Source organism: Salvelinus sp. IW2-2015, linkage group LG18 (genome assembly GCF_002910315.2).
Source record: "Salvelinus sp. IW2-2015 linkage group LG18, ASM291031v2, whole genome shotgun sequence".
Classification (NCBI taxonomy): Eukaryota; Metazoa; Chordata; class Actinopteri; order Salmoniformes; family Salmonidae; genus Salvelinus; species Salvelinus sp. IW2-2015.
In genome coordinates this window covers 33,119,497-33,139,591 of record NC_036858.1, presented here as the reverse complement: position 1 = coordinate 33,139,591, position 20,095 = coordinate 33,119,497, and the positions used below count along the sequence as shown (strand labels likewise).

General features: G+C 45.0%; 1 protein-coding gene across 1 annotated transcript in view; it reads left to right on the top strand.

Annotated features, from left to right (window-relative positions):
* Positions 1–20,095, top strand: part of opn4a (opsin 4a (melanopsin)) — a 71,832-nt gene that overhangs the window by 31,872 nt on the left and 19,865 nt on the right. The window contains exons 4-7 of the mRNA XM_070448434.1: positions 14,112–14,315; positions 16,665–16,836; positions 17,009–17,173; positions 19,006–19,113. Of these exons, the coding sequence (XP_070304535.1) occupies positions 14,112–14,315; positions 16,665–16,836; positions 17,009–17,173; positions 19,006–19,113 (649 nt within the window). The remainder of the gene's footprint in view (positions 1–14,111; positions 14,316–16,664; positions 16,837–17,008; positions 17,174–19,005; positions 19,114–20,095) is intronic.

Sequence of the window (20,095 nt, the reverse complement as noted above, 5' to 3'; positions counted from 1 at the left end):
GAAGTAGACGTTCGTTACAGAAACCCACCTAATTTAGGGGCAACACCGAGATAATGGCCCACTACACAGGAATCTCGGACATGGGAGAGACTGGAGGGAAAAGGACACGGGCTCACATTGGGGAATATGGGCTATGCGCGCGCTCGTGAGAGGAGATGGAGGCAGCGAAAGCCCAAGATCGTTGGTATGAGGAGGCAGCACGGAGGCGTGGCTGGAAGCCCGTGAAGAAACCCCATATCATTTGGGGGGGGGGGCTAAAGGGTAGTGTGGCGAGGGCAGGTAGGAGACCTGCGCCCACTTCCGATGCTTTCCGGGAGAGCGGGAGTACGGGCAGAACACCGTTTGGAGATGTAGAGCGCCGGTGTCTCCTGTACGTATGATAGCCCTCGGTGCGGGTCATACCAGAGCTCCTACGGTATGGAAGCCGGGCTAGAGGTCTCGCCGATTCAAAGCGATCCTAGCGATCTGGCCACCAGTCGGTGCGTTTCCTCGGGCCGGCTTACATGGCACCAGCCTTACGCATGGTGTCCCCGGTTCGCCTAAATAGCCCGGTGCGGGTTATTCCACCTCCCCGCACTGGTAGGGCGACGGGGAGCATACAACCAGGTAAGGTTGGGCAGGCTCAGTGCTCAAGGGAGCCAGTACGCCTAGCACGGTCCGGTATATCCGGCACCCACTCCCGCCCCAGTCCAGTACCCCAGCAGTGCCTACACCACGTACCAGGCTTCCAGTGCGTCTCCAGAGCCCTGTTCCTCCTCCACGCACTAGCCCTGTGGCGCGTGTCCCCAGCCAGTACCTGCATCCGGCAACCGAAGTCTCTGTGCGTCTCCAGAGCCTGTATGACGACTGTTCCTTCTCCCCGCACTCGCCCTGAGGTGCGTGCTCCTCGAGCCCGGTACCTCCAGTTCCGGTACCACGCACCCAGGCCTATAGTGCGTTTGAGATGTATGTCCTAGCCCGACTGTGCCTGCTGTTGTCCGTTCCCCCGTCTATAGCCTTGAGGTGCGTGTCTCCGTCGACGTACCAAGTCTGGCACCACGACCCAGGCATAATGTGGCGCTCAGCCGGCCAGAGCTGTCTGTCTGCCAAGCGCCGTCAGAGCTGCCCGTCTGTCCCGAGCCGTCAGAGCTGCCCGTCTGTCCCAGCCTTCAAAGCGCCCGTCTGTACCGAGCCTTCAAAGCCACCCGTCTGTACCGAGCCTTCAAAGCCGCCGTCTGTCCGACCTGCAAAGCCCCGCCGGTCTGTCTGAGCCTTCAGAGCCGTCCGCCAGACAGGAGCCGCTAGAGCCGTCCGCCAGACAGGAAGCCGCTAGAAGCCTTCCGCCAGCAGACTCAGCCAGAGCCTTCCGCCAGACAGGATCAGCCAGAGCTTTCCGTCAGACAGGATCAGCCAGAGCTTTCCCGCCAGACAGGATCAGCCAGAGCCAGCCAGACAGGATCAGCCAAGCCAGTCAGCCAGCCTGGATCCGCCAGAGCCGTCAGCCAGCCAGGATCCGCCAGAGCCGTCAGCCAGCCAGGATCCGCCAGAGCCGCCAGCCAGGATCCGCCAGAGCTGCCAGCCAGGAGATCTGCCAGAACCGCCAGCCAGCCAGGATCCGCCAGAGCCGCCAGTCAGCCAGGATCTGCCAGAGCCGCCAGCGAGCCATGAGCAGCCAGAGCTGTCAGCGAGCCATGAGCAGACAGAGCCGTCAGCGAGCCATGAGCAGCCAGAGCCTTCAGCCAGTCCGGAGCTGTCGTCCTTCAGTCCGGAGTTGCCTTCCTTCAGTCCGGTGCTGCCCCTTATCCCGGAGCTGCCGTTCCTCAGTCCGGAGCTGCCGTTCCTCAGTCCGGTGCTGCCCCTTGTCCCGGTGCTGCCCCTTGTCCCGGTGCTGCCCCTTATCCCGGTGCTGCCCCTTGTCCCGGTGCTGCCTCTTGTCCTGGTGCTGCCCCGTGTCCCGCTGATACCTCTTATTTTAGGTGGGTGTATTTGGAGGGTGGTCATTGGGAGGGGGTTACAAAAGTGGGAATTGACTATGGTGGGGTGGGGACCACGCCCAGAGCCTGAGCCGCCACCGCGGACAGATGCCCACCCAGACCCTCCCCTAGACTTTATGCTGGTGCGTCCGGAGTTCTCACCTTGAGGGGGGGGTTATGTCACGTTCCTGACCTGTTTTGTATGTGTTTAGTCGGTCAGGGCGTGAGTTGGGGTGGGCATTCTATGTTATGTGTATCTATGTTGGTTAATGGGTTACCTGATATGGTTCTCAATTAGAGGCAGGTGGTTTACGTTTCCTCTGATTGAGAACCATATTAAGGTAGGTTGTTTCACATTGTTTGTTGTGGGTGGTTGTCTCCTGTGTCTGTATGTTTTACCACACGGGACTGTTTCATTTTGTCGTTCGTTTATGTAGTCTGTTCCTGTTCGTGCGTTCTTCGTGTTTATGTAAGTGCTCCAGTTCAGGTCTGTCTACGTCGTTTTGTTGTTTTGTAATTTATCAAGTGTTCTTCGTGTTTTTCGGTTCTGTTAATAAATCATTATGTCTTCAAACTACCACGCTGCATATTGGTCTTCTGATCCTTCTCGCCTCTCCTCGTCTGAGGAGGAGGACGAAGTAGACGTTCGTTACAATAGCACCACCTCCAGTGCGTAATTGTACCATTGCATTAGGTTTATTAATCAATTACAAATTACATGACCATCCCCTGGACTAAACAAAAAATATATTAAACTCTCCCCCTGACTGAAAGTGAAAAAGCATGACCCCCCCCAATTTTCCTCCTGGTAACAATTGTGTATATTTCGTCTACTCCCTAAACTCCAAGGTCCTCTGATAATATTAGTCCCGTGCCAACAGACATCCCTGTGATTTGAGGGAAACGTCTGAGTTAATTTTTTTATATATATATATTTTATTGATGAATTTTCAGTTTTACAAACAGATAGATAATGACAGCAAATAATACATTGAGAATACCCCCAACCCTCAACAGAAGACAGAAAAACAAAAACAGATAGAAAAAACAGAACACAAAGAATTGGCACCTTGCTTCATTGATATTTGAGGATTATAAGGATTATGCTCGGCATTGAAAATAATAACTTTGGATCAAGGTGGGTTGCAGGGTGTATGTTGCCCATCATCACGCGAAAGATACACTAAAAAGTGTTGCCTTCAGTGGCGGTCAGTGCCGTTATGCAACTTTTCAGGGAAGCCAGGAACCAATATACTCAGTCAGTTAGGAAAGCTAAGGCTAGCTTTTTCTAACAGAAATTTGCTTCCTGTAGCACTAATTTCAAAAAGTTTTGGGACAAGTCCATGGAGAATAAGAGAACCTCCTCCCAGCTGCACACTTCACTGAGGATAGGAAACACTGTCATCACCGATAAATCTACGATAATCGAACATTTCAATAAGCATTTTTCTACGGCTGGCCTTGCCTTCCACCTGGCTACCTCTACCCCGGCCAACATCTCAGCACACCCTGCAGCAACTTGCCCAAGCCCCTCCCACTTCTCCTTCACCCAAATCCAGACAGCTGATGTTCTGAAAGAGCTGCAAAATCTGGATCCCTACAAATCAGCTGGGCTAGACAATCTGGACCCTCTCTTTCTAAAATTATCCGCCGAAATTGTTGCAACCCCTATTACTAGCCTATTCAACCTCTCTTTCGTATCGTCTGAGATTCCCAAAGATTGGAAAGCTGCCGCAGTCATCCCCCTCTTCAAAGGGGGAGACACTCTAGACCCAAACTGTTATAGACCTATATCCATCCTGCCCTGCCGTTCTACAATCTTCGAAAGCCAAGTTAACAAACAGATCACCGACCATTTCGAATCCCACCGTACCTTCTCCACTATGCAATCTGGTTTCCGAGCTGGTCATGGGTGCACCTCAGCCACGCACAACGTCCTAAACGATATCATAACCACCATCAATAAAAGACAGTACTGTGCAGCCGTCTTCATTAACCTGGCCAAGGCTTTCGACTCTGTCAATCACCGCATTCTTATCGGCAGACTCAATAGCCTTGGCTTCTCAAATGACTGCCTCGCCTGGTTCACCAACTACTTCTCAGATAGAGTTCAGTGTGTCAAATCGGAGGGCCTGTTGTCTGGACCTCTGGCAGTCTCTATGGGGGTGCCACAGGGTTCAATTCTCGGGCCGACTCTTTTCTCTGTATATATCAATGATGTCGCTCTTGCTGCTGGTGATTCTCTGATCCACCTCTACGCAGACGACACCATTCTGTATACATCTGGCCCTTTTTTGGACACTGTTAACAAACCTCCAAACGAGCTTCAACGCCATACAACACTCCTTCTGTGGCCTCCAACTGCTTTTAAATGCTAGTAAAACTAAGTGCATGCTCTTCAACCGATTGCTGCCCGCACCCTCCCGCCCGACTAGCATCACTATTCTGGACGGTTCTGACCTAGAATATGTGGGAAACTACAAATACCTAGGTGTCTGGTTAAACTGTAAACTCTCCTTCCAGACTCTCCAATCCAAAATTAAATCTAGAATTGGCTTCCTATTTCGCAACAAAGCCTCCTTCACTCATGCTGCCAAACATACCCTCATAAAACGGACTATCCTACCGATCCTCGACTTCGGCGATGTAATTTACAAAATAGCCCCCAACACTCTACTCAGAAAACTGGATGTAGTCTATCACAGTGCCATCCGTTTTGCCACCAAAGCCCCATATATTACCCACCACTGCGACCTGTATGCTCTCGTTGGCTGGCCCTCACTACATATTCGTCGCCAAACCCACTGGCTCCAGGTCATCTATAAGTCCTTGCTAGGTAAAGCCCTGCCTTATCTCAGCTCACTGGTCACCATAGCAACACACACCCATAGTACGCGCTCCAGCAGGTATATTTCACTGGTCATCCCCAAAGCCAACACTTGCTTTGGCCTTCTTTCCTTCCAGTTCTCTGCTGCCAGTGACTGGAACGAATTGCAAAAGTCACTGAAGCTGGAGTCTTATATCTCCCTCTGTAACTTTAAGCATCAGCTGTCAGAGCAGCTTACCGATCACTGTACCTGTACACAGCCAATCTGTAAATAGCACACCCAACTGCCTCATCCCCATATTATTACTTACTCTCTTGCTCTATTGCACCCCAGTATCTCTACTTGCACATCATCATCTGCACATCTATCACTCCAGTGTTAATGCTAAATTGTAATTATTTTGCCTCTATAGCCCATTTATTGCCTACCTTCTTACTCTTCTACATTTGCACTCACTGTACATAGATTTTTCTATTGTGTTATTGACTGTACGTTTGTTTATGTGTAACACTTTGTTGTTGTTTTTGTTGCACTGCTTTGCTTTATCTTGGCCAGGTCACAGTTGTAAATGAGAACTTGTTCTCAACTGGCCTATCTGGTTAAATAAAGGTGAAATAAAATATTTTTTTTAAATGATGAGGGAGAACAAAAATGAAATTAATGAGCATGGCCTTCTTTCTATTACAGCATGTTGGACGACTGTAATTCATATTCCATTCACTCAGTTCAATGTAACATCGATAGGTTTAGGCTACTACATGATCCTCAAATTGTCCCTATACCCATCATGAGGTTGCTTCAACCAAGCCTATGAATGAAAGTTTACAACGTAGGTGCTCACAGGTCGAGAGAAATTTGAGATGACAGACAGTGACACATGGACAGACAGTGACACATTCAAAACCGCCTTGCACAGTCTTGCCTGCATCTAGCTTATCTAGGGTGTAATCATTAGTCCAACCATTGCAAACGAGAGTTTCTATTGGATAAATTCAAGTATTTTTATCCCAGTTTTGTTTGCTTCTGTTTAAGAAACACTTTTCAACAGAATCGGCGAAATGAATACACCCCTGATCCCATATAAACACAGTTCACTTTCATAGCAGCCACGCTGTATTCCTTCTATCCTCTATGCACTCTCCTCCTCTCACCTTTTCCCTTCGTTGTGGACTTCAATGAACAACACATCAACTGTATGTGACCAGGTGAAAAAACCTTTCCAAGCCAAACCATGTCATAACCGCTACACATAGCCTACATCGTTGTCCCCATATTAGCTAAAGTAACGTCTTAGTCAACATAGCTAATAGAACTAATGTGTTAGTAAACCCGCTACTATCATGCAGTAGTTAGTGTATAGTCAGTAAGCAGTTACACTGGCGGGCCTCAGTGGCCATAAATTAATAAAACCAAAAGTTTACCTCGACTTGGAAGAGTTTCCAAGGTAAACTTGAGGTAAACTTGTGTTGGATAGTCATAGCCAGCTAGCTAACATAGCATCCCTCTATTTGAGCCGGGTGTTTGAGTAGCTAAACTAGCCAGCTGCATTTGCTAGCTAAGTAAGTGAAACTGAAAGTGAAAAAAAATGAAATCTCTGTCTCTCTCTCACTCTCTCTATTCTCCTTCATTTTTGAAGAAATTAATCTGTTGAAAATTGTTCAACTATTGTCTTTCTCTCTCTTTGAGTCAACTACTCACCACATTTGATGCACTACAATGCTATCTTGCTGTAGCTTATGCTTTCAGTACTAGATTCATTCTCTGATCCTTTGATTTGGTGGACAACATGTCAGTTCATGCTGCAAGAGCTCTGATAGGTTTTAGGACGTCCTTCGGAAGTTGTCATAATTACTGTGTAAGTCTATGGAAGGGGGTGAGAACCATGAGCCTCCTAGGTTTTGCATTGAAGTCAATGTACCAAGAGGAGGACCGGCTACACCATGGTGCTACCCTACAGAGTGCTGTTGAGGCTACTGTTGACCTTCATTGCAAAACAGTGTGTTTTAATCAATTCTATGGTGACGTAAATATATATTTTAATATTACATTTTTGAGGAGGATGGTTCTCCTCTTCCTCCTCTGAGGAGCCTCCACTGGCTGCCATATCTTAATGAATGTATTAGATCTGCCAGAGATCGAATCCTTTATTTATGTAGCAAACTGGTGACTTCAGCTAACCAGGTTTTAAAATCTGGCACAGTCTCCTTAATCAAAAGGCTTAAAAAATGTTTTGTTGCAATAACCATGCCATTTTGTACAGTCTTCTGTTCCCAATGGGTTAAAGTCGTTAGGTGATGTGACCTACCTAAAACAGCAGCATCCGGGGCTGGTATGAGGTTACAGCTGTATACTTCTGAGTAGCACTTCAAAATATCCTGCCAGTGTGTGTGCAGTTTGGGGCATGACCAGAAGAGGTGACCTAGGGTACCCTCGGCAGACTTGCACTTAGGGCATATCGGCGAGACCGAGGGGAAAAACAAGTGTAATTTGGTACAGGAATAGTGTAGTCTGTGAAGTTAATATCTCGAAGGCAATCAGCCCAACTTTTCCTCCCCGGTCTCCTTCAAATGTTGTGTAGATACAGAGTAATATGCTGTAAAGTGATCTACAAATCTGGAGCTAAAACTTTTGGAGTCGGGGGCGTGGTTCATGAAAATATACAGTTTGTGGGCAGGTGTGATTGCCTCAAAATGTTGTATATTTAAGGGGATGTAATTTCTTATCTGAAGATATCAGAATAAATTAGATGCAGGGAGTTTGTATACTTCCCTCAGCTGAGCGAATGTGGCAAAGTTATTATTGATGTAAAGGTCTGCAATAGTAATGCCCTTTCTCTTCCATAATAGAAAAGTATTGGCATTAATTTACTTTTCTCCCAGTTTATGATATACCTAGACAGTGGTGGGAAAAGTACCTAATTGTCATAAAAAGGTGAACTTCCATCCCAGTCTCAAATCTCTGGAAGACTGAAACAGTTTTCCCTCAAGAATTTGCCTGTATTTAGCGCCATTCATCATTCCTTCAATTCTGACCAGTTTCCCAGTCCCTGCCAATGAAGAACATCCCCACAGCATGATGCTGCCACCACCATGCTTTACTGTGGGGATGGTGGCCTCGGGGTGATTGAGAGGTTTTGGGTTTGCGCCAGCCATAGTGTTTTCCTTGATGGCCAAAAAGTAACATTTTAGTCTGTGACCAGAGTACCTTCTTCCATATGTTTGGGGAGTCTGCCACATGCCTTTTGGTGAACACCAAACGTGTTTGCTTATTTCTTTCTTTAAGCAATGGCTTTTTTCTGGCCACTCTGCCGTAAAGCCCAGCTCTGTGGAGTGTACGGCAATGGACAGATACTGTCCTATGGACAGATACTCCAATCTCCGCTGTGGAGCTTTGCAGCTCCTTCAGGGTTATCTTTGGTCTCTTTGTTGCCTCTCTGATTAATGCCCTCCTTGCCTGGTCTGTGAGTTTTGGTGGGTGACCCTGTCTTGGCTGGTTTGTTGTGGTGCCATATTCTTTCAATTTTTTAATAATGGATTTAATGGTGTTCTGTGGGAAGTTCAAAGTTTTGGATATTCTTTTATAACCCAACCCTGATCTGTACTTCTGCACAACTTTGTCCCTGACCTGTTTGGAGAGCTCCTTGGTCGTCATGGTGTCGCTTGCTTGGTGGTGCCCCTTGCTTAGTGGTGTTTCAGACTCTGAGGCCTTTCAGAACAGGTGTATATATACTGAGATCATGTGACAGATCTTGTGACACTTAGATTTCACACAGGTGGACTTTATTTAACTAATTGTGTGACTTCTGAAGGTAATTGGTTGCACAAGATCTTATTTAGGGGCTTCATAGCAAAGGGGGTGAATGCATACAGAATACATACTGTATGCATTCACCACTTTTCTGTTGAATTTTGTAATCATTTTTTTAAACAAGTTATTTTTTTTCATTTCACTTCACCAATTTGGACTATTTTGTGTATGTCCATTACATGAAATCCAAATAAAAATCAATTTAAATTACAGGTTGTAATGCCACAAAATAGGAAAAACACCAAGGGGGATGAATACTTTTGCAAGGCACTGTATTGGCAGAGTATAAAGACTCCGGGAGTCTGCGAGTTTCAATAGTGTCACGTTCGTCAACGGGACTGAGAGAGGACCAAGGCGCAGCGCGTGGAAAGTACATCTTCTTTATTAGAGAAGAGAGAGAAAACACAAAAACGAACACTAAACACAAACTAACAAAAACAACAAACGTGAAGCTAGATAACGTAAGTGCACATACAAGCAACAAACGTTCAACAAGACAACTACCCACAAAAGCCTACTGCCTATGGCTACCTTAAATATGGCTCCCAATCAGAGACAAATGAATGACAGCTGTCTCTGATTGAGACCCAATCTAGGCAGCCATAGACATAACTAGAAAACCTCACTCTTCTCTACCCCATACACCTACAACACCCATAGACAAAACAAAACACACACAACATACAATGCCCACCCCAACTCACGCCCTGACCAACTAAACATATAAAAATAACATAAAATAGGTCAGGAACGTGACAAATAGAGTATTTAAATAACCTCAACATAAGAGTAACCTTTTCTGAATGTGCTTTGTAAAACTCTTAACCAAATCCATCAAAGCCTGCGATTTACCTTTAGGGAAGGAATGTACTGTGGAGACAACCTCTTCTAAAGTTCTCTCTGCATTTTATTCCCGTTGAGCAGCAGGGCATAATTTAGGTAGGGAACGGGAATGGAGGAAATCAGAAATTTGCGCGGTATCTACAGTAGTCTTAAGTGTAGAGGTCTTGATAAAACTTTGTGAAACATGCATTTATTTATTTTTGGTCCGTAGTAACAGCTCCTGTACTAGATTTGGCCTGTATACCTCTCAGCTGGCGCGCCAGTAGTTTATCCGGCTTGTCACCTAACTCGAAGTGTTTTTGTCTAATCTTTAATAGCATTGTGTTTACTTGATTAGAGAGAATAGTATTGTATTCATATTTGAGTTTTATTAAGTAATTCAACTTGGAAGATAAGGGCGCTTCCATATAACCTCTATCAAGCACCGGGTGCCTCACTTTCTAATAAGCTTCTCTGCCTAAATTTTTTCATGGTAGCCTCATGATATTATATGCCCACGCATAACAGCCTTAAATGCCTCTCACAAAGTGGAGTAGGATACATCAGCACTATCATTCTGGGACATATAGTCTGTAATTAAATTGGCTGTTTTGTTGGTGAAATTGTTCATTGATTAATGTTGTATTAAATCACCAACTGAATTGAGGCTTTGTTCTGCCAAAATCCATTTTTGAAACGGGACTGTGATCATAAATTATATAATGGTAACGTTACTTGGTAGAGGTGACTTTAGAGTCTGTTAATGATTTATGCACATGTGAGAAGAAATAATAATCCTTATCCCCGTAGGGTGTTGTAATCTCCAAACATCGACAAGTTCCATTGTTCCAATTAAATAATGCAACACAGTGGCGAGCAGGAAGCCTATCCATATAACGATCCAAAATGCAGTTAATATCGCCGCCTGTAATTAAATGTGTGGTTGATAAATCTGGTAAGAGATTGAAAACATTCCACATTTTGTTACGTTACAGCCTTATTATAAAAGGGTTTCAATTGTTTTTTCCGCAATCTAGACACACACCATAATTATCACGTTTCAGGTAAGACCCAAATGCAGACTGTGTTGAAATAACAATGTTTATAACAGCAACAGCGGCAGGCAAACGACAGGTCAAGGCAGGCAGGGGTCAATAATCGAGAGTAGTGGGACAGAGGTACGGGAAGGCAGGCTCAGGTCAGACAGAGTGGTCAGGCAGGCGGGCTCAGAGTCAGGACAGGCAAAGGTCAAAACCAGTAGAGAGAGAAAAAGAGACTGTGGAAAAGCAGGAGCTGTGAAAACACTGGTTCACTTGACAAACAAGACGAACTGGAAACAGACAAACAGAGAGCACAGGCATAAGTACCCAGGGGATAATTGGGAAGATGGGCGACACCTGGAGGGGGGTGAAGACAAGCACAAAGACAGGTGAAACAGATCAGGGTGGGACAATAATGACAAAGCAAAAACAGGTTTAGACATTTTTGCAAAATTCAGACCGTTTACTCAGTACTTTGTTGAAGACCCTTTGGTAGCGATTACAGCCTCGAGTCTTCTTGGGTATGACGCTACAAGCTTGGCACACCTGTATTTGGGGAGTTTCTCCCATTCTTGTCTGCAGATCCTCTCAAGCTCTGTCAGGTTGGATGGGGAGCGTCGCTGCACAGCTTTTTCAGGTCTCTCCAGAAATGTTCGATCAAGTTCAAGTCCGGGCTCTGACTGGTGCCACTCAAGAACATTGAGACTTGTCCCAAAACCACTCCTGTGTTGTCTTGGATGTGTGCTTAGGGTCATTGTCCTGTTGGAATGTGAACCTTTGCCCCAGTCTGAGGTCCTGAGCGCTCTGGAGCAGGTTGTCATCAAGGACCTTTGTCCATTCATTTTCCCCTCTCCCTGACCAGAGAATCTTGTTTCTCATGGTCTGAGAATCCTTTAGGTGCCTTTTGGCAAACCAAGCGGGCAGTCATGTGCCTTTTACTGAGGGGCGGCTTCCGCCACTCTACCATAAAGGCCTGATTGGTGAAGTGCTGCAGAGATTGTTGTCCTTCTGGAAGTTTATCCCATCTCCACAGAGGAACTCTATAGCTCTGTCAGAGTGACCATCGGGTTCTTGTTCACCTCCCTGACCAAGGCCCCGATTTCTCCCCCGATTGCTCAGTTTGGCCAGGCAGCCAGCTCTAGGAAGAGTCTTGATGGTTCCAAACTACTTCCATTTAAGAATGATGGAGGCCACTGTGTTCTTGGGTATCTTCAATGCTGCAGAAATGTTTTGGTAACCTTCCCCAGATCTGTGCCTCGACACAATCCTGTCTCGGAGCTCTACGGACATTTCCTTCGACCTCATGGCTTGGTTTTTGCTCTGACATGCACTGTCAACTGTGGTACATTATATAGACAGGTGTGTGCTTTTCCAAATCATGTCCAATCAATTGAATTTACCACAGGTGGACTCCAATCAAGTTGTAGAAACATCTCAAGGATGATCAATGGAAACAGGATGCACCTGAGCTCAATTTTGAGTCTCATAGCAAAATGATGATTGATGAGGGAGAAAAATACTTCTAGAATAAGGCTGTAACATAACAAAATGTGGCATATTGGAAGGGATCTGAGCTAACATTAAATATATTATTAATCTATGAAGTACCGTTGTCTCACAGTATTGCGTAATTACCATCACACCAATCAAAGTGATCAATTATAGTGGTTTTTCAACACTTTACACATCAAGTCACACAAAAACTGCGTCATTACCGCAACGGCATGACTCACCTATATTGTTCTCTGTTTGAAAAAACACATCTCATTCTGTTGTGATTGTGGAGTTTATCAAATGATAACTGATCATATTAACTAAGTAAACCTTATGGCCTTGCAGTTAAATCCCAAAAAGTACCAAATTATCATCACTATCACTGTCATTACCATCACAAGTAACAACATTTTGTAGATCCATTGAATAAAAAGGGTATATACTGCTTATCACTTAATATTTCACTGTCTTTGTAGCAATCAATCATATTTTAAACATACATTTCTACCCAGTTATTATTATTTGTTTTTTTTAACCCATCCACCCTCTTCGGAGGAAAAATATATTTTTAGTATTTCTTTACAGCTTTTCTGCTACATATACAGTACATGTATTTTACATACACATTTTACATACATGGTACTTTTATATAAAGCAATCACATAACAATAATACTTTACCAAACATAAACTCTTTCATCCCAACCCTCAGCCACTCTCAGCCCATCCCACCTATCACCATAGACCACCCTCGTTTGGTTTCCATGTGCCATATATATTTCAAATGTGCTGTGATGTTTTACATACATTTTCAACCTTTATAATCGTATAGTAGCCACAGATTGTGAGCTAAAGATGAAAAACTTTCCTACGAGCATTATTATATTATTGACTGACTATGGCATTCCAAATCGCCCAACACTGCTATTTGTAAGGTACATTTTAAGGGAATGTTGTGATTTTTTTACCCAGTTATTATTAACAGGTAATGCATTTTACCATTACCCTAGTCATTACCACAACACATTCATTACCACCACAATCATTGCATATTTGTTAAGAACAAATATATTTACATTACATTCAATTATTATTATCTTAATTTTTTTTTTTATGTAGACTTTTATTTTATTAGGCAAGTCCGTTAAGAACAAATTCTTATTTACAATGACGGCCTAGATATCACACTTGTGTCTTCTTCAGGTGTAAAGCACTTACTTGTTCTCCATATAACTACTTAAAATGTTGACATACATAACATTTTCAACAGGTAGTTGTATTGTTCAACAAGTAATTGAATATTTATGCAATAAGGAATTTAAATAATTATTTCTAAATGTTATATTACCAAATCCTATAGGCAGATAAACCAAATTATCCCAAATCCCATTGTGTTTGTGATTAAGTTTTAAACTAAAATGGAATGTTTTATTATATGATGGTAATGACATGGTAATGACACCTGTATTGAGGAAAAGGGAGTCAATTACATGGATTATTGAATAAAATGTTCACAGCCAATACCACATTTATGGTTCCTGATAAAAAGAGAAAAGTATTTATGTTGATAAAAGTATTTTTCAAGAAACATATTTTTTCCCCAAAATAAGACATGTGAAAAGTTCCCGCAGTTGCAAAATCACCCTGGTAAAGCCAGAACCAGAGCTGTACTTATCATGTGTTCCCACTTCTGCCATTGTTAAACCCTATACACCCCAGTAAATTCAGGCGTCTAATCTTCCCTGGCATAACCCACCAGTGAGGGTGTGTAACAACAGCCTAGGCTACTACCATACAGCACAATGTATAACCCCAGGGAAGGCATGACCTATGGCGTGTATGATTTGTATTAATACAGCTGTGGGGTGGTCTATAGTTCTCTACATATATACAGTATGTTGCATAATATCTGAGATAAGGTCAGTATTACCCCCTGCAGCTCCCACTGTCTCTGCAGGCAGTCCTTCTGTTTGACCTGGTTCTTTTCTGATCATTATCCAGCCTATGGAGTGGACTATCACCCACAGGGGGCATTACAACACACCAACCGACATGCTGTTTCCCTTTCACCCTCTCTTTCTATTTTTCTCTCAGTCATTAACTGTACTCTGACTCTCTCTTATCTTTCTTCATCTCAGTAATGAACTGTGCTGTCTCTGTGTCCTCTAGGCTGTGAGCTGTATGCGTTCTGTGGGGCTCTATTTGGGATCTGCTCTATGATCACTCTGATGGTGATAGCAGTGGACCGCTACTTTGTGATTACACGTCCACTGGCCTCCATCGGGGTGCTGTCCAAGAAACGAGCCCTGCTCATCCTCATGGCTGCCTGGGTCTACTCATTGGGATGGAGCCTGCCCCCTTTCTTTGGCTGGAGTAAGTCCACACACACACGCACACACACAGAGAGAGAGAGAGAGCATAATCCTGGGTCATGAGCCAAGCTTAGGATGAGGTTGTAGGATGCCAGGCCTGTATAAACTTATGGAAGAGTCGTGATTGTGTCAGTATATGTGTAAAGGAAGCAGCTAAGCAAGCAGCGTGAACCACTTCCTCACGATTCGGCCCATACCTGGCGCGAACTCGGGACCTCTGCCTTGCTAGCACACATGACCGCCCTCCTGAAGCGTCTTACCAGTCTGCACCACGCGAAAAGCTAGCGATTCGCTGGTGCAAGTGGGGACACTTCCGACTGAGGAGTAAGTTTCACACATCCCCATGTGCTACATTCTCCCCTCAAACTTACTCAACAGCGACCACAGCGTTGAGCTGAGCGCAACTGTAGATCCGGGTCACGGCACCACTGTAAAGGACGTCACAGTGCTTGCTTAGGAAGTACCACTTCCTACCGATTCGGCCCATACCTGGCGCAAACTCACGACCTCTGACTTGCTAGAACACGTGACCACCCTCCTGAAGCGTCTTACCAGTGGGCACCACGTGAAAAGCTAGCTGTTCGCTGGCGCAAGTGGGAACATTTCAGGATGAGGAGTACGTTTCACACATCCCCATGTGCTATATATGTGAGGGAAAGACAGCAAGAGAGAGAGAGAGAAAGACAACAGCAGAGAGAGAAAGACAGCAGGAGAGAGAGAAAGACAGCAGGAGAGAGAGAAAGACCGCAGGAGAGAGAGAAAGACAGCAGGAGAGAGAGAAAGACAGCAGGAGAGAGAGAAAGACAGCAGGAGAGAGAGAAAGACCGCAGGAGAGAGAGAAAGACCGCAGGGAGAGACGAGAAAGCAGCAGGAGAGAGAAAAAACGCAGGAGAGAGAGAAAGAAGCAGGAGAGAGAGAAAGATAGCAGGAGAGAGAGAAAGGACCGCAGGAGAGAGAGAAAGACCGCGGAGAGAGAAGAGCAGAGAGGAGAAAGACCGCAGGAGAGAGAGAAAGACCGCAGGAGAGAGAGAAAGACGCGGAGAGAAGCAGAGAGAGAGAGAAAACAGCAGAGAGAGAGAAAAGACAGCAGGAGAGAGAAAGACAGCAGAGAGAGAGAAGACAGCAGGAGAGAGAGAAAGAGCAGGAGAGAGAGAAGAACCGCAGGAGAGAGAGAAAGACCGCCGAGAGAGAGAAAGACCGCAGGAGAGAGAGAAAGACAGCAGGAGAGAGAGAAAGACAGCAGGAGAGAGAGAAAGACCGCAGGAGAGAGAGAAAGACCGCAGGAGAGAGAAAGACCGCAGGAGAGAGAGAAAGACCGCAGGAGAGAGAGAAAGACAGCAGGAGAGAGAGAAAGACAGCAGGAGAGAGTGCTCCCCCTGGCTCTGTGTTCTCTCTTTGAACTCTAGTCTGCAGTAGCTTAGTTTAAGCATGAGGATTTGGGCATTTGATCAGATATGCTGAGCTGCCTATCTTTCAGTGAGAAGAAAGAGAATGAAACTAGCGGGCAAACTGGCAGGAATGGGCCCCTCATAAGCCTCATATTGGCTTGGCCTTACAGTATACTGTACTCAGAATGACTCACACCCCATAACAGTGCAAATCTCTGGCAAATAACAAATTGATCCAGCAGCTCCAAATTGACAACACTATTCTGTCTAGCACACTATGGGTGACATGCTGGAAAGGGCCTTAAGAGCGACACACTAACTCAGGCAATGTGGAGGGGATTTTGGGAGAGAGGTAGCAGATCATGGCCTGCCTACCCCCTGCAGCCGTCTGTGGCTGGGGTCTGCGTGCAGGCATGCCACCCCAGACATTGTTCCGCAGCCCGCGTGACCTGTCCGACCACACACAGGGCGTCTGTCTCCTTAAGCCCATCTGACGGCCCGATCTCTGCCTCATCTCCGCTGATTATCACGTCATTCAGGGGCAATAACATCAAGAACATGAAAGCTAAACAAAACTGCTCCATTATTCACTTTGAGCCTTTGATCGTCCGGAGCGTTTAGATCCTCGGAAGTGCTTCCTTGATGCAAGCTTTGATGTTCCTGCGTCTTCCAATTGATGTGAGTATCCTTAACTTTCCCTGGCACTCTGACAGTTTTACCATAGCAGGGCTTCAATAGATGACGCGTGAAGGACAACTTGTAGACGACTTAGAAGTTCTGTCGGAGAAGAAAGGTTTTGACAATATCGTATCCCACTACTTATTTTCTGCCATTTTCCCCCTTTTCCTTTTCCGACTTTCTATGTCCCATCTCTCCTTTCCTCCTTTCTCTACCACTTTCACACTTCTCCCCATCCCCCTTTCTCCCTTTCCCCCCCCCCCCCCCCCCTTTACCTCCCCCAGGCGCCTATGTTCCAGAGGGCCTGTTGACCTCCTGTTCATGGGACTATGTGACCTTTACCCCGTCAGTGCGTGCCTACACCATGCTGCTCTTCACCTTTGTCTTCTTCATCCCCCTGATCGTCATCATGTACTGCTACTTTTTCATCTTCAGAGCCATACGTACAACGAACAAGTGAGTGGATTGGATGCAAGAGAGCTGCTCTAGAGATATCACTGAATGTGTGGCCAATTAAATGAAGTGAAGAACGTGCGTTGCAAGTTACTCAAATTGGATTCTCTGAAGCATTTCAAATTTCTCACATTTCGCATGTATTTTTCTCTCTGTGTGTGTGTGTGTCTCATAGGGCTGTATCCAAGATCAACTGCAATGGGAGCACCAGAGACTCAATTAAGAGTTTCCGTCGGCTGAAGAATGAGTGGAAGATGGCTAAAATTGCTCTGATAGTCATCCTCCTCTATGTAATCTCTTGGTCCCCATACTCTGTTGTGGCCCTGACTGCATTTGCAGGGTGAGTGCTTTTGATATGTACTGTGTTTTAATAAAACGGTGCCTGTCTTAATGGAACTCTAGAAGGCTATTTGGTATCACATGCACTTATATCAATCATATTGAATCTACAGAACTGGCAGCATACAAGCTTAGTGCTTATCAAGAGAGTACAGCAAAATCAATTAACTAGAATGACACTTTCACCAACGGTTTGTCCAAAGAGAGCTAGCCCAAAGCCATGCCTCCAACAAGCCACACCTCCAGATCCTCTTTTTTTCTTTATTTTTTTTCTTTATTTTACTAGGCAAGTCAGTTAAGAACAAATTCCTATTTATAATGACGGCCTACCAAAAATGTAAATGTAGAACAAAACACACATCACGACAAGAGAGACACCACAACACTACATAAAGAGAGACTCAAGACAACAACACAGCATGGCAGCAACACATGACAACACAGCATGGTAGCAACAGAACATGACAACAATACGGTAGCAACACAACATGGCAGCAGCACAACATTATAGCAGCACATAACATGGTACAAACATTATTGGGCACAGACAACAGCACAAAGGGCAAGAAGGTAGAGACAACAATACATCACGTGAAGCAGCCACAAGTGTCAGTAAGAGTGTCCATGATTGAGTCTTTGAATGATGAGATGGAGAGAAAACTGTCCAGTTTGAGTGTTTTTTGCAGCTCGTTCCTGTCACTAGCGGCAGTCTAATAGGCTGCCGCCTCTACATTTCCCCCACCTAAGGGGTCAGTCGTCCCCGACAACCCCGAAATCCAACACAAAGTCCTGAAACCTGGACGGGGGTCTTCAGCGGCAGCGTTGTGATTTCCGTGGGGTTGCCATCCTGACCTTGAGACAGGAGCCTGCGGCAGCGGCGCCCTGGTGGCCGTGTGGGTGTCCCATTCTGACCTTGCCCCTCAGGTGAGGAAACCGCTACGTTGTCCAATGGTCCAGGGCTGTGAGGAGTAACCACCATCTCACCCTCTCTTTCCACTTCATGAGGTGTATGAGGTTGGTAAGGCGCCAGACGATCCTGATGGAGGACCACCACTCGTCCATGAGTTCAAAGCTGACTGCGATACACCATGTCAGAAAGTTGCTCCGGAACCAGGCATGGGCCTTCCCAGTGACTCATTTGTTTCGGGCTCAGACCATGCTTGCGCCGGGGGCTGTATACCCACACTTCTTGGGCAGTCTGAAAAGGCTGACCTCGACAGAGAGTGTTGTATACCTTCCGGTGCTCCAAACTGGCAGAACATCTCCTCCACCAGCTTGTTGGCAGTGGTTGAGGTGCCCTGGTCGGGGGCCGCATAGGCCTCTGGCCACTTGGTAAAATAGTCGACGGACACAAGTACGTATCGATTGCCTGCCTCTGTCACGGGAAAAGGACCCAGGATTCCACACCAACCTGCCCCATGGGGACCCCCCACCTGATATTGCTGCAACAGGGCATGGGCGCATACAGGTGTCACAGACATTTTAAACCTGAGGTTTAAAAAGGCTTCTGAAGTTTGTAATTTCCACTTTGAAATTTCTGACTTGATTTTCCATTATGGAAAATGTAGTAACCTCTAAAAATATGTTGTAAATTATTAAGTGGATTATAATTAATCATTTCCTATTGCTGCAGGATTGTTTTCATGCTGTAGAAAATTAAGACCCTACATCTGTATACCCACTTATAAAATCACTTTGTATTCTTTCTATACAAATACTACAATGCCGCAGCAACATTTTCGAACCTTGACCATTCAGGTACTTTATATATTGTATAATTCTGCCTCACAGCTTAACAGCCTTCTCTCCCTGTCTTCTCCATGTCTTCTGTAGGTATACAGATTTTCTGACCCCATACATGAACTCAGTTCCTGCTGTGATCGCCAAGGCTTCAGCCATTCACAACCCCATCATCTATGCCATCACCCACCCAAAGTACAGGTACCGTATTCTTGCTGCCACAAAAATGAAAGATCAAACCTATTGGTTTCTATTGTTTCTATTATTGCTATATGAGTCAAATCTTCTTACGCAGCCGAACCCCATTTGGGAATTACGTTGAGCAACAAAGTCAAAGAGCTATTCTTTTGTTGTTTTTTATTACACTAACCATTCCATTCCATCCCATGAGAATCTATCAAATCTGAGAGACAGGAAGGGTATAGTCCTTGTTAGCTAGCGATCAGACTAAACTCTCCACTCTACAATCACTCATGAACCTGGATATTAACTCAACTGGACATCATTATAATATTCTCACCACACAGGAAGGATTCTAAGAATGAATATATAGGGGACCTAGATTCTTTACCGCTGTGTACTTTTAGTTTTTTAGTAATTTAGGTTCACTGCTCAAGGTAAATTATTGCTTGCATGTTGGATATACACTACCGGTCAAAAGTTTTAGAAAACCTACTCTACTCTTATGTTTTACTATTTTCTCCATTGTAGAATAATAATGAAGACATCGAAACTATGAAATAACACATATGGAATAATATTTTAAAAAGTCTTAAACAAATCAAAATAGATTTTAGATTCTTCAAATAGCCACCCTTTGCTTTGATGACAGCTTTGCACACTCTTGGCATTCTCTCAACCAGCTTCATGAGGTAGTCACCTGGAATGCATTTCAATTAACAGGTGTGCCCTCTTGAAGTTATTTGTGGAATTTATTTCCTTCTTAATGCATTTGAGCCAATCAGTTGTGTTGTGACAAGTAGGGGGGTATACAGAAGATAGCCATATTTGGTAAAATACTAAATCCACATTATGGCAAGAACAGCTCAAAATAAGCAAAGAGAAACGACAGTCCATCATTACTTTAAAACATGAAGGTCAGTCAATACGGAACATTTCAAAGAGCTTTGAAAGTTTCTTCAAGTGCAGTCGCAAAATCCATCAAGCGCTATGATGAAACTGG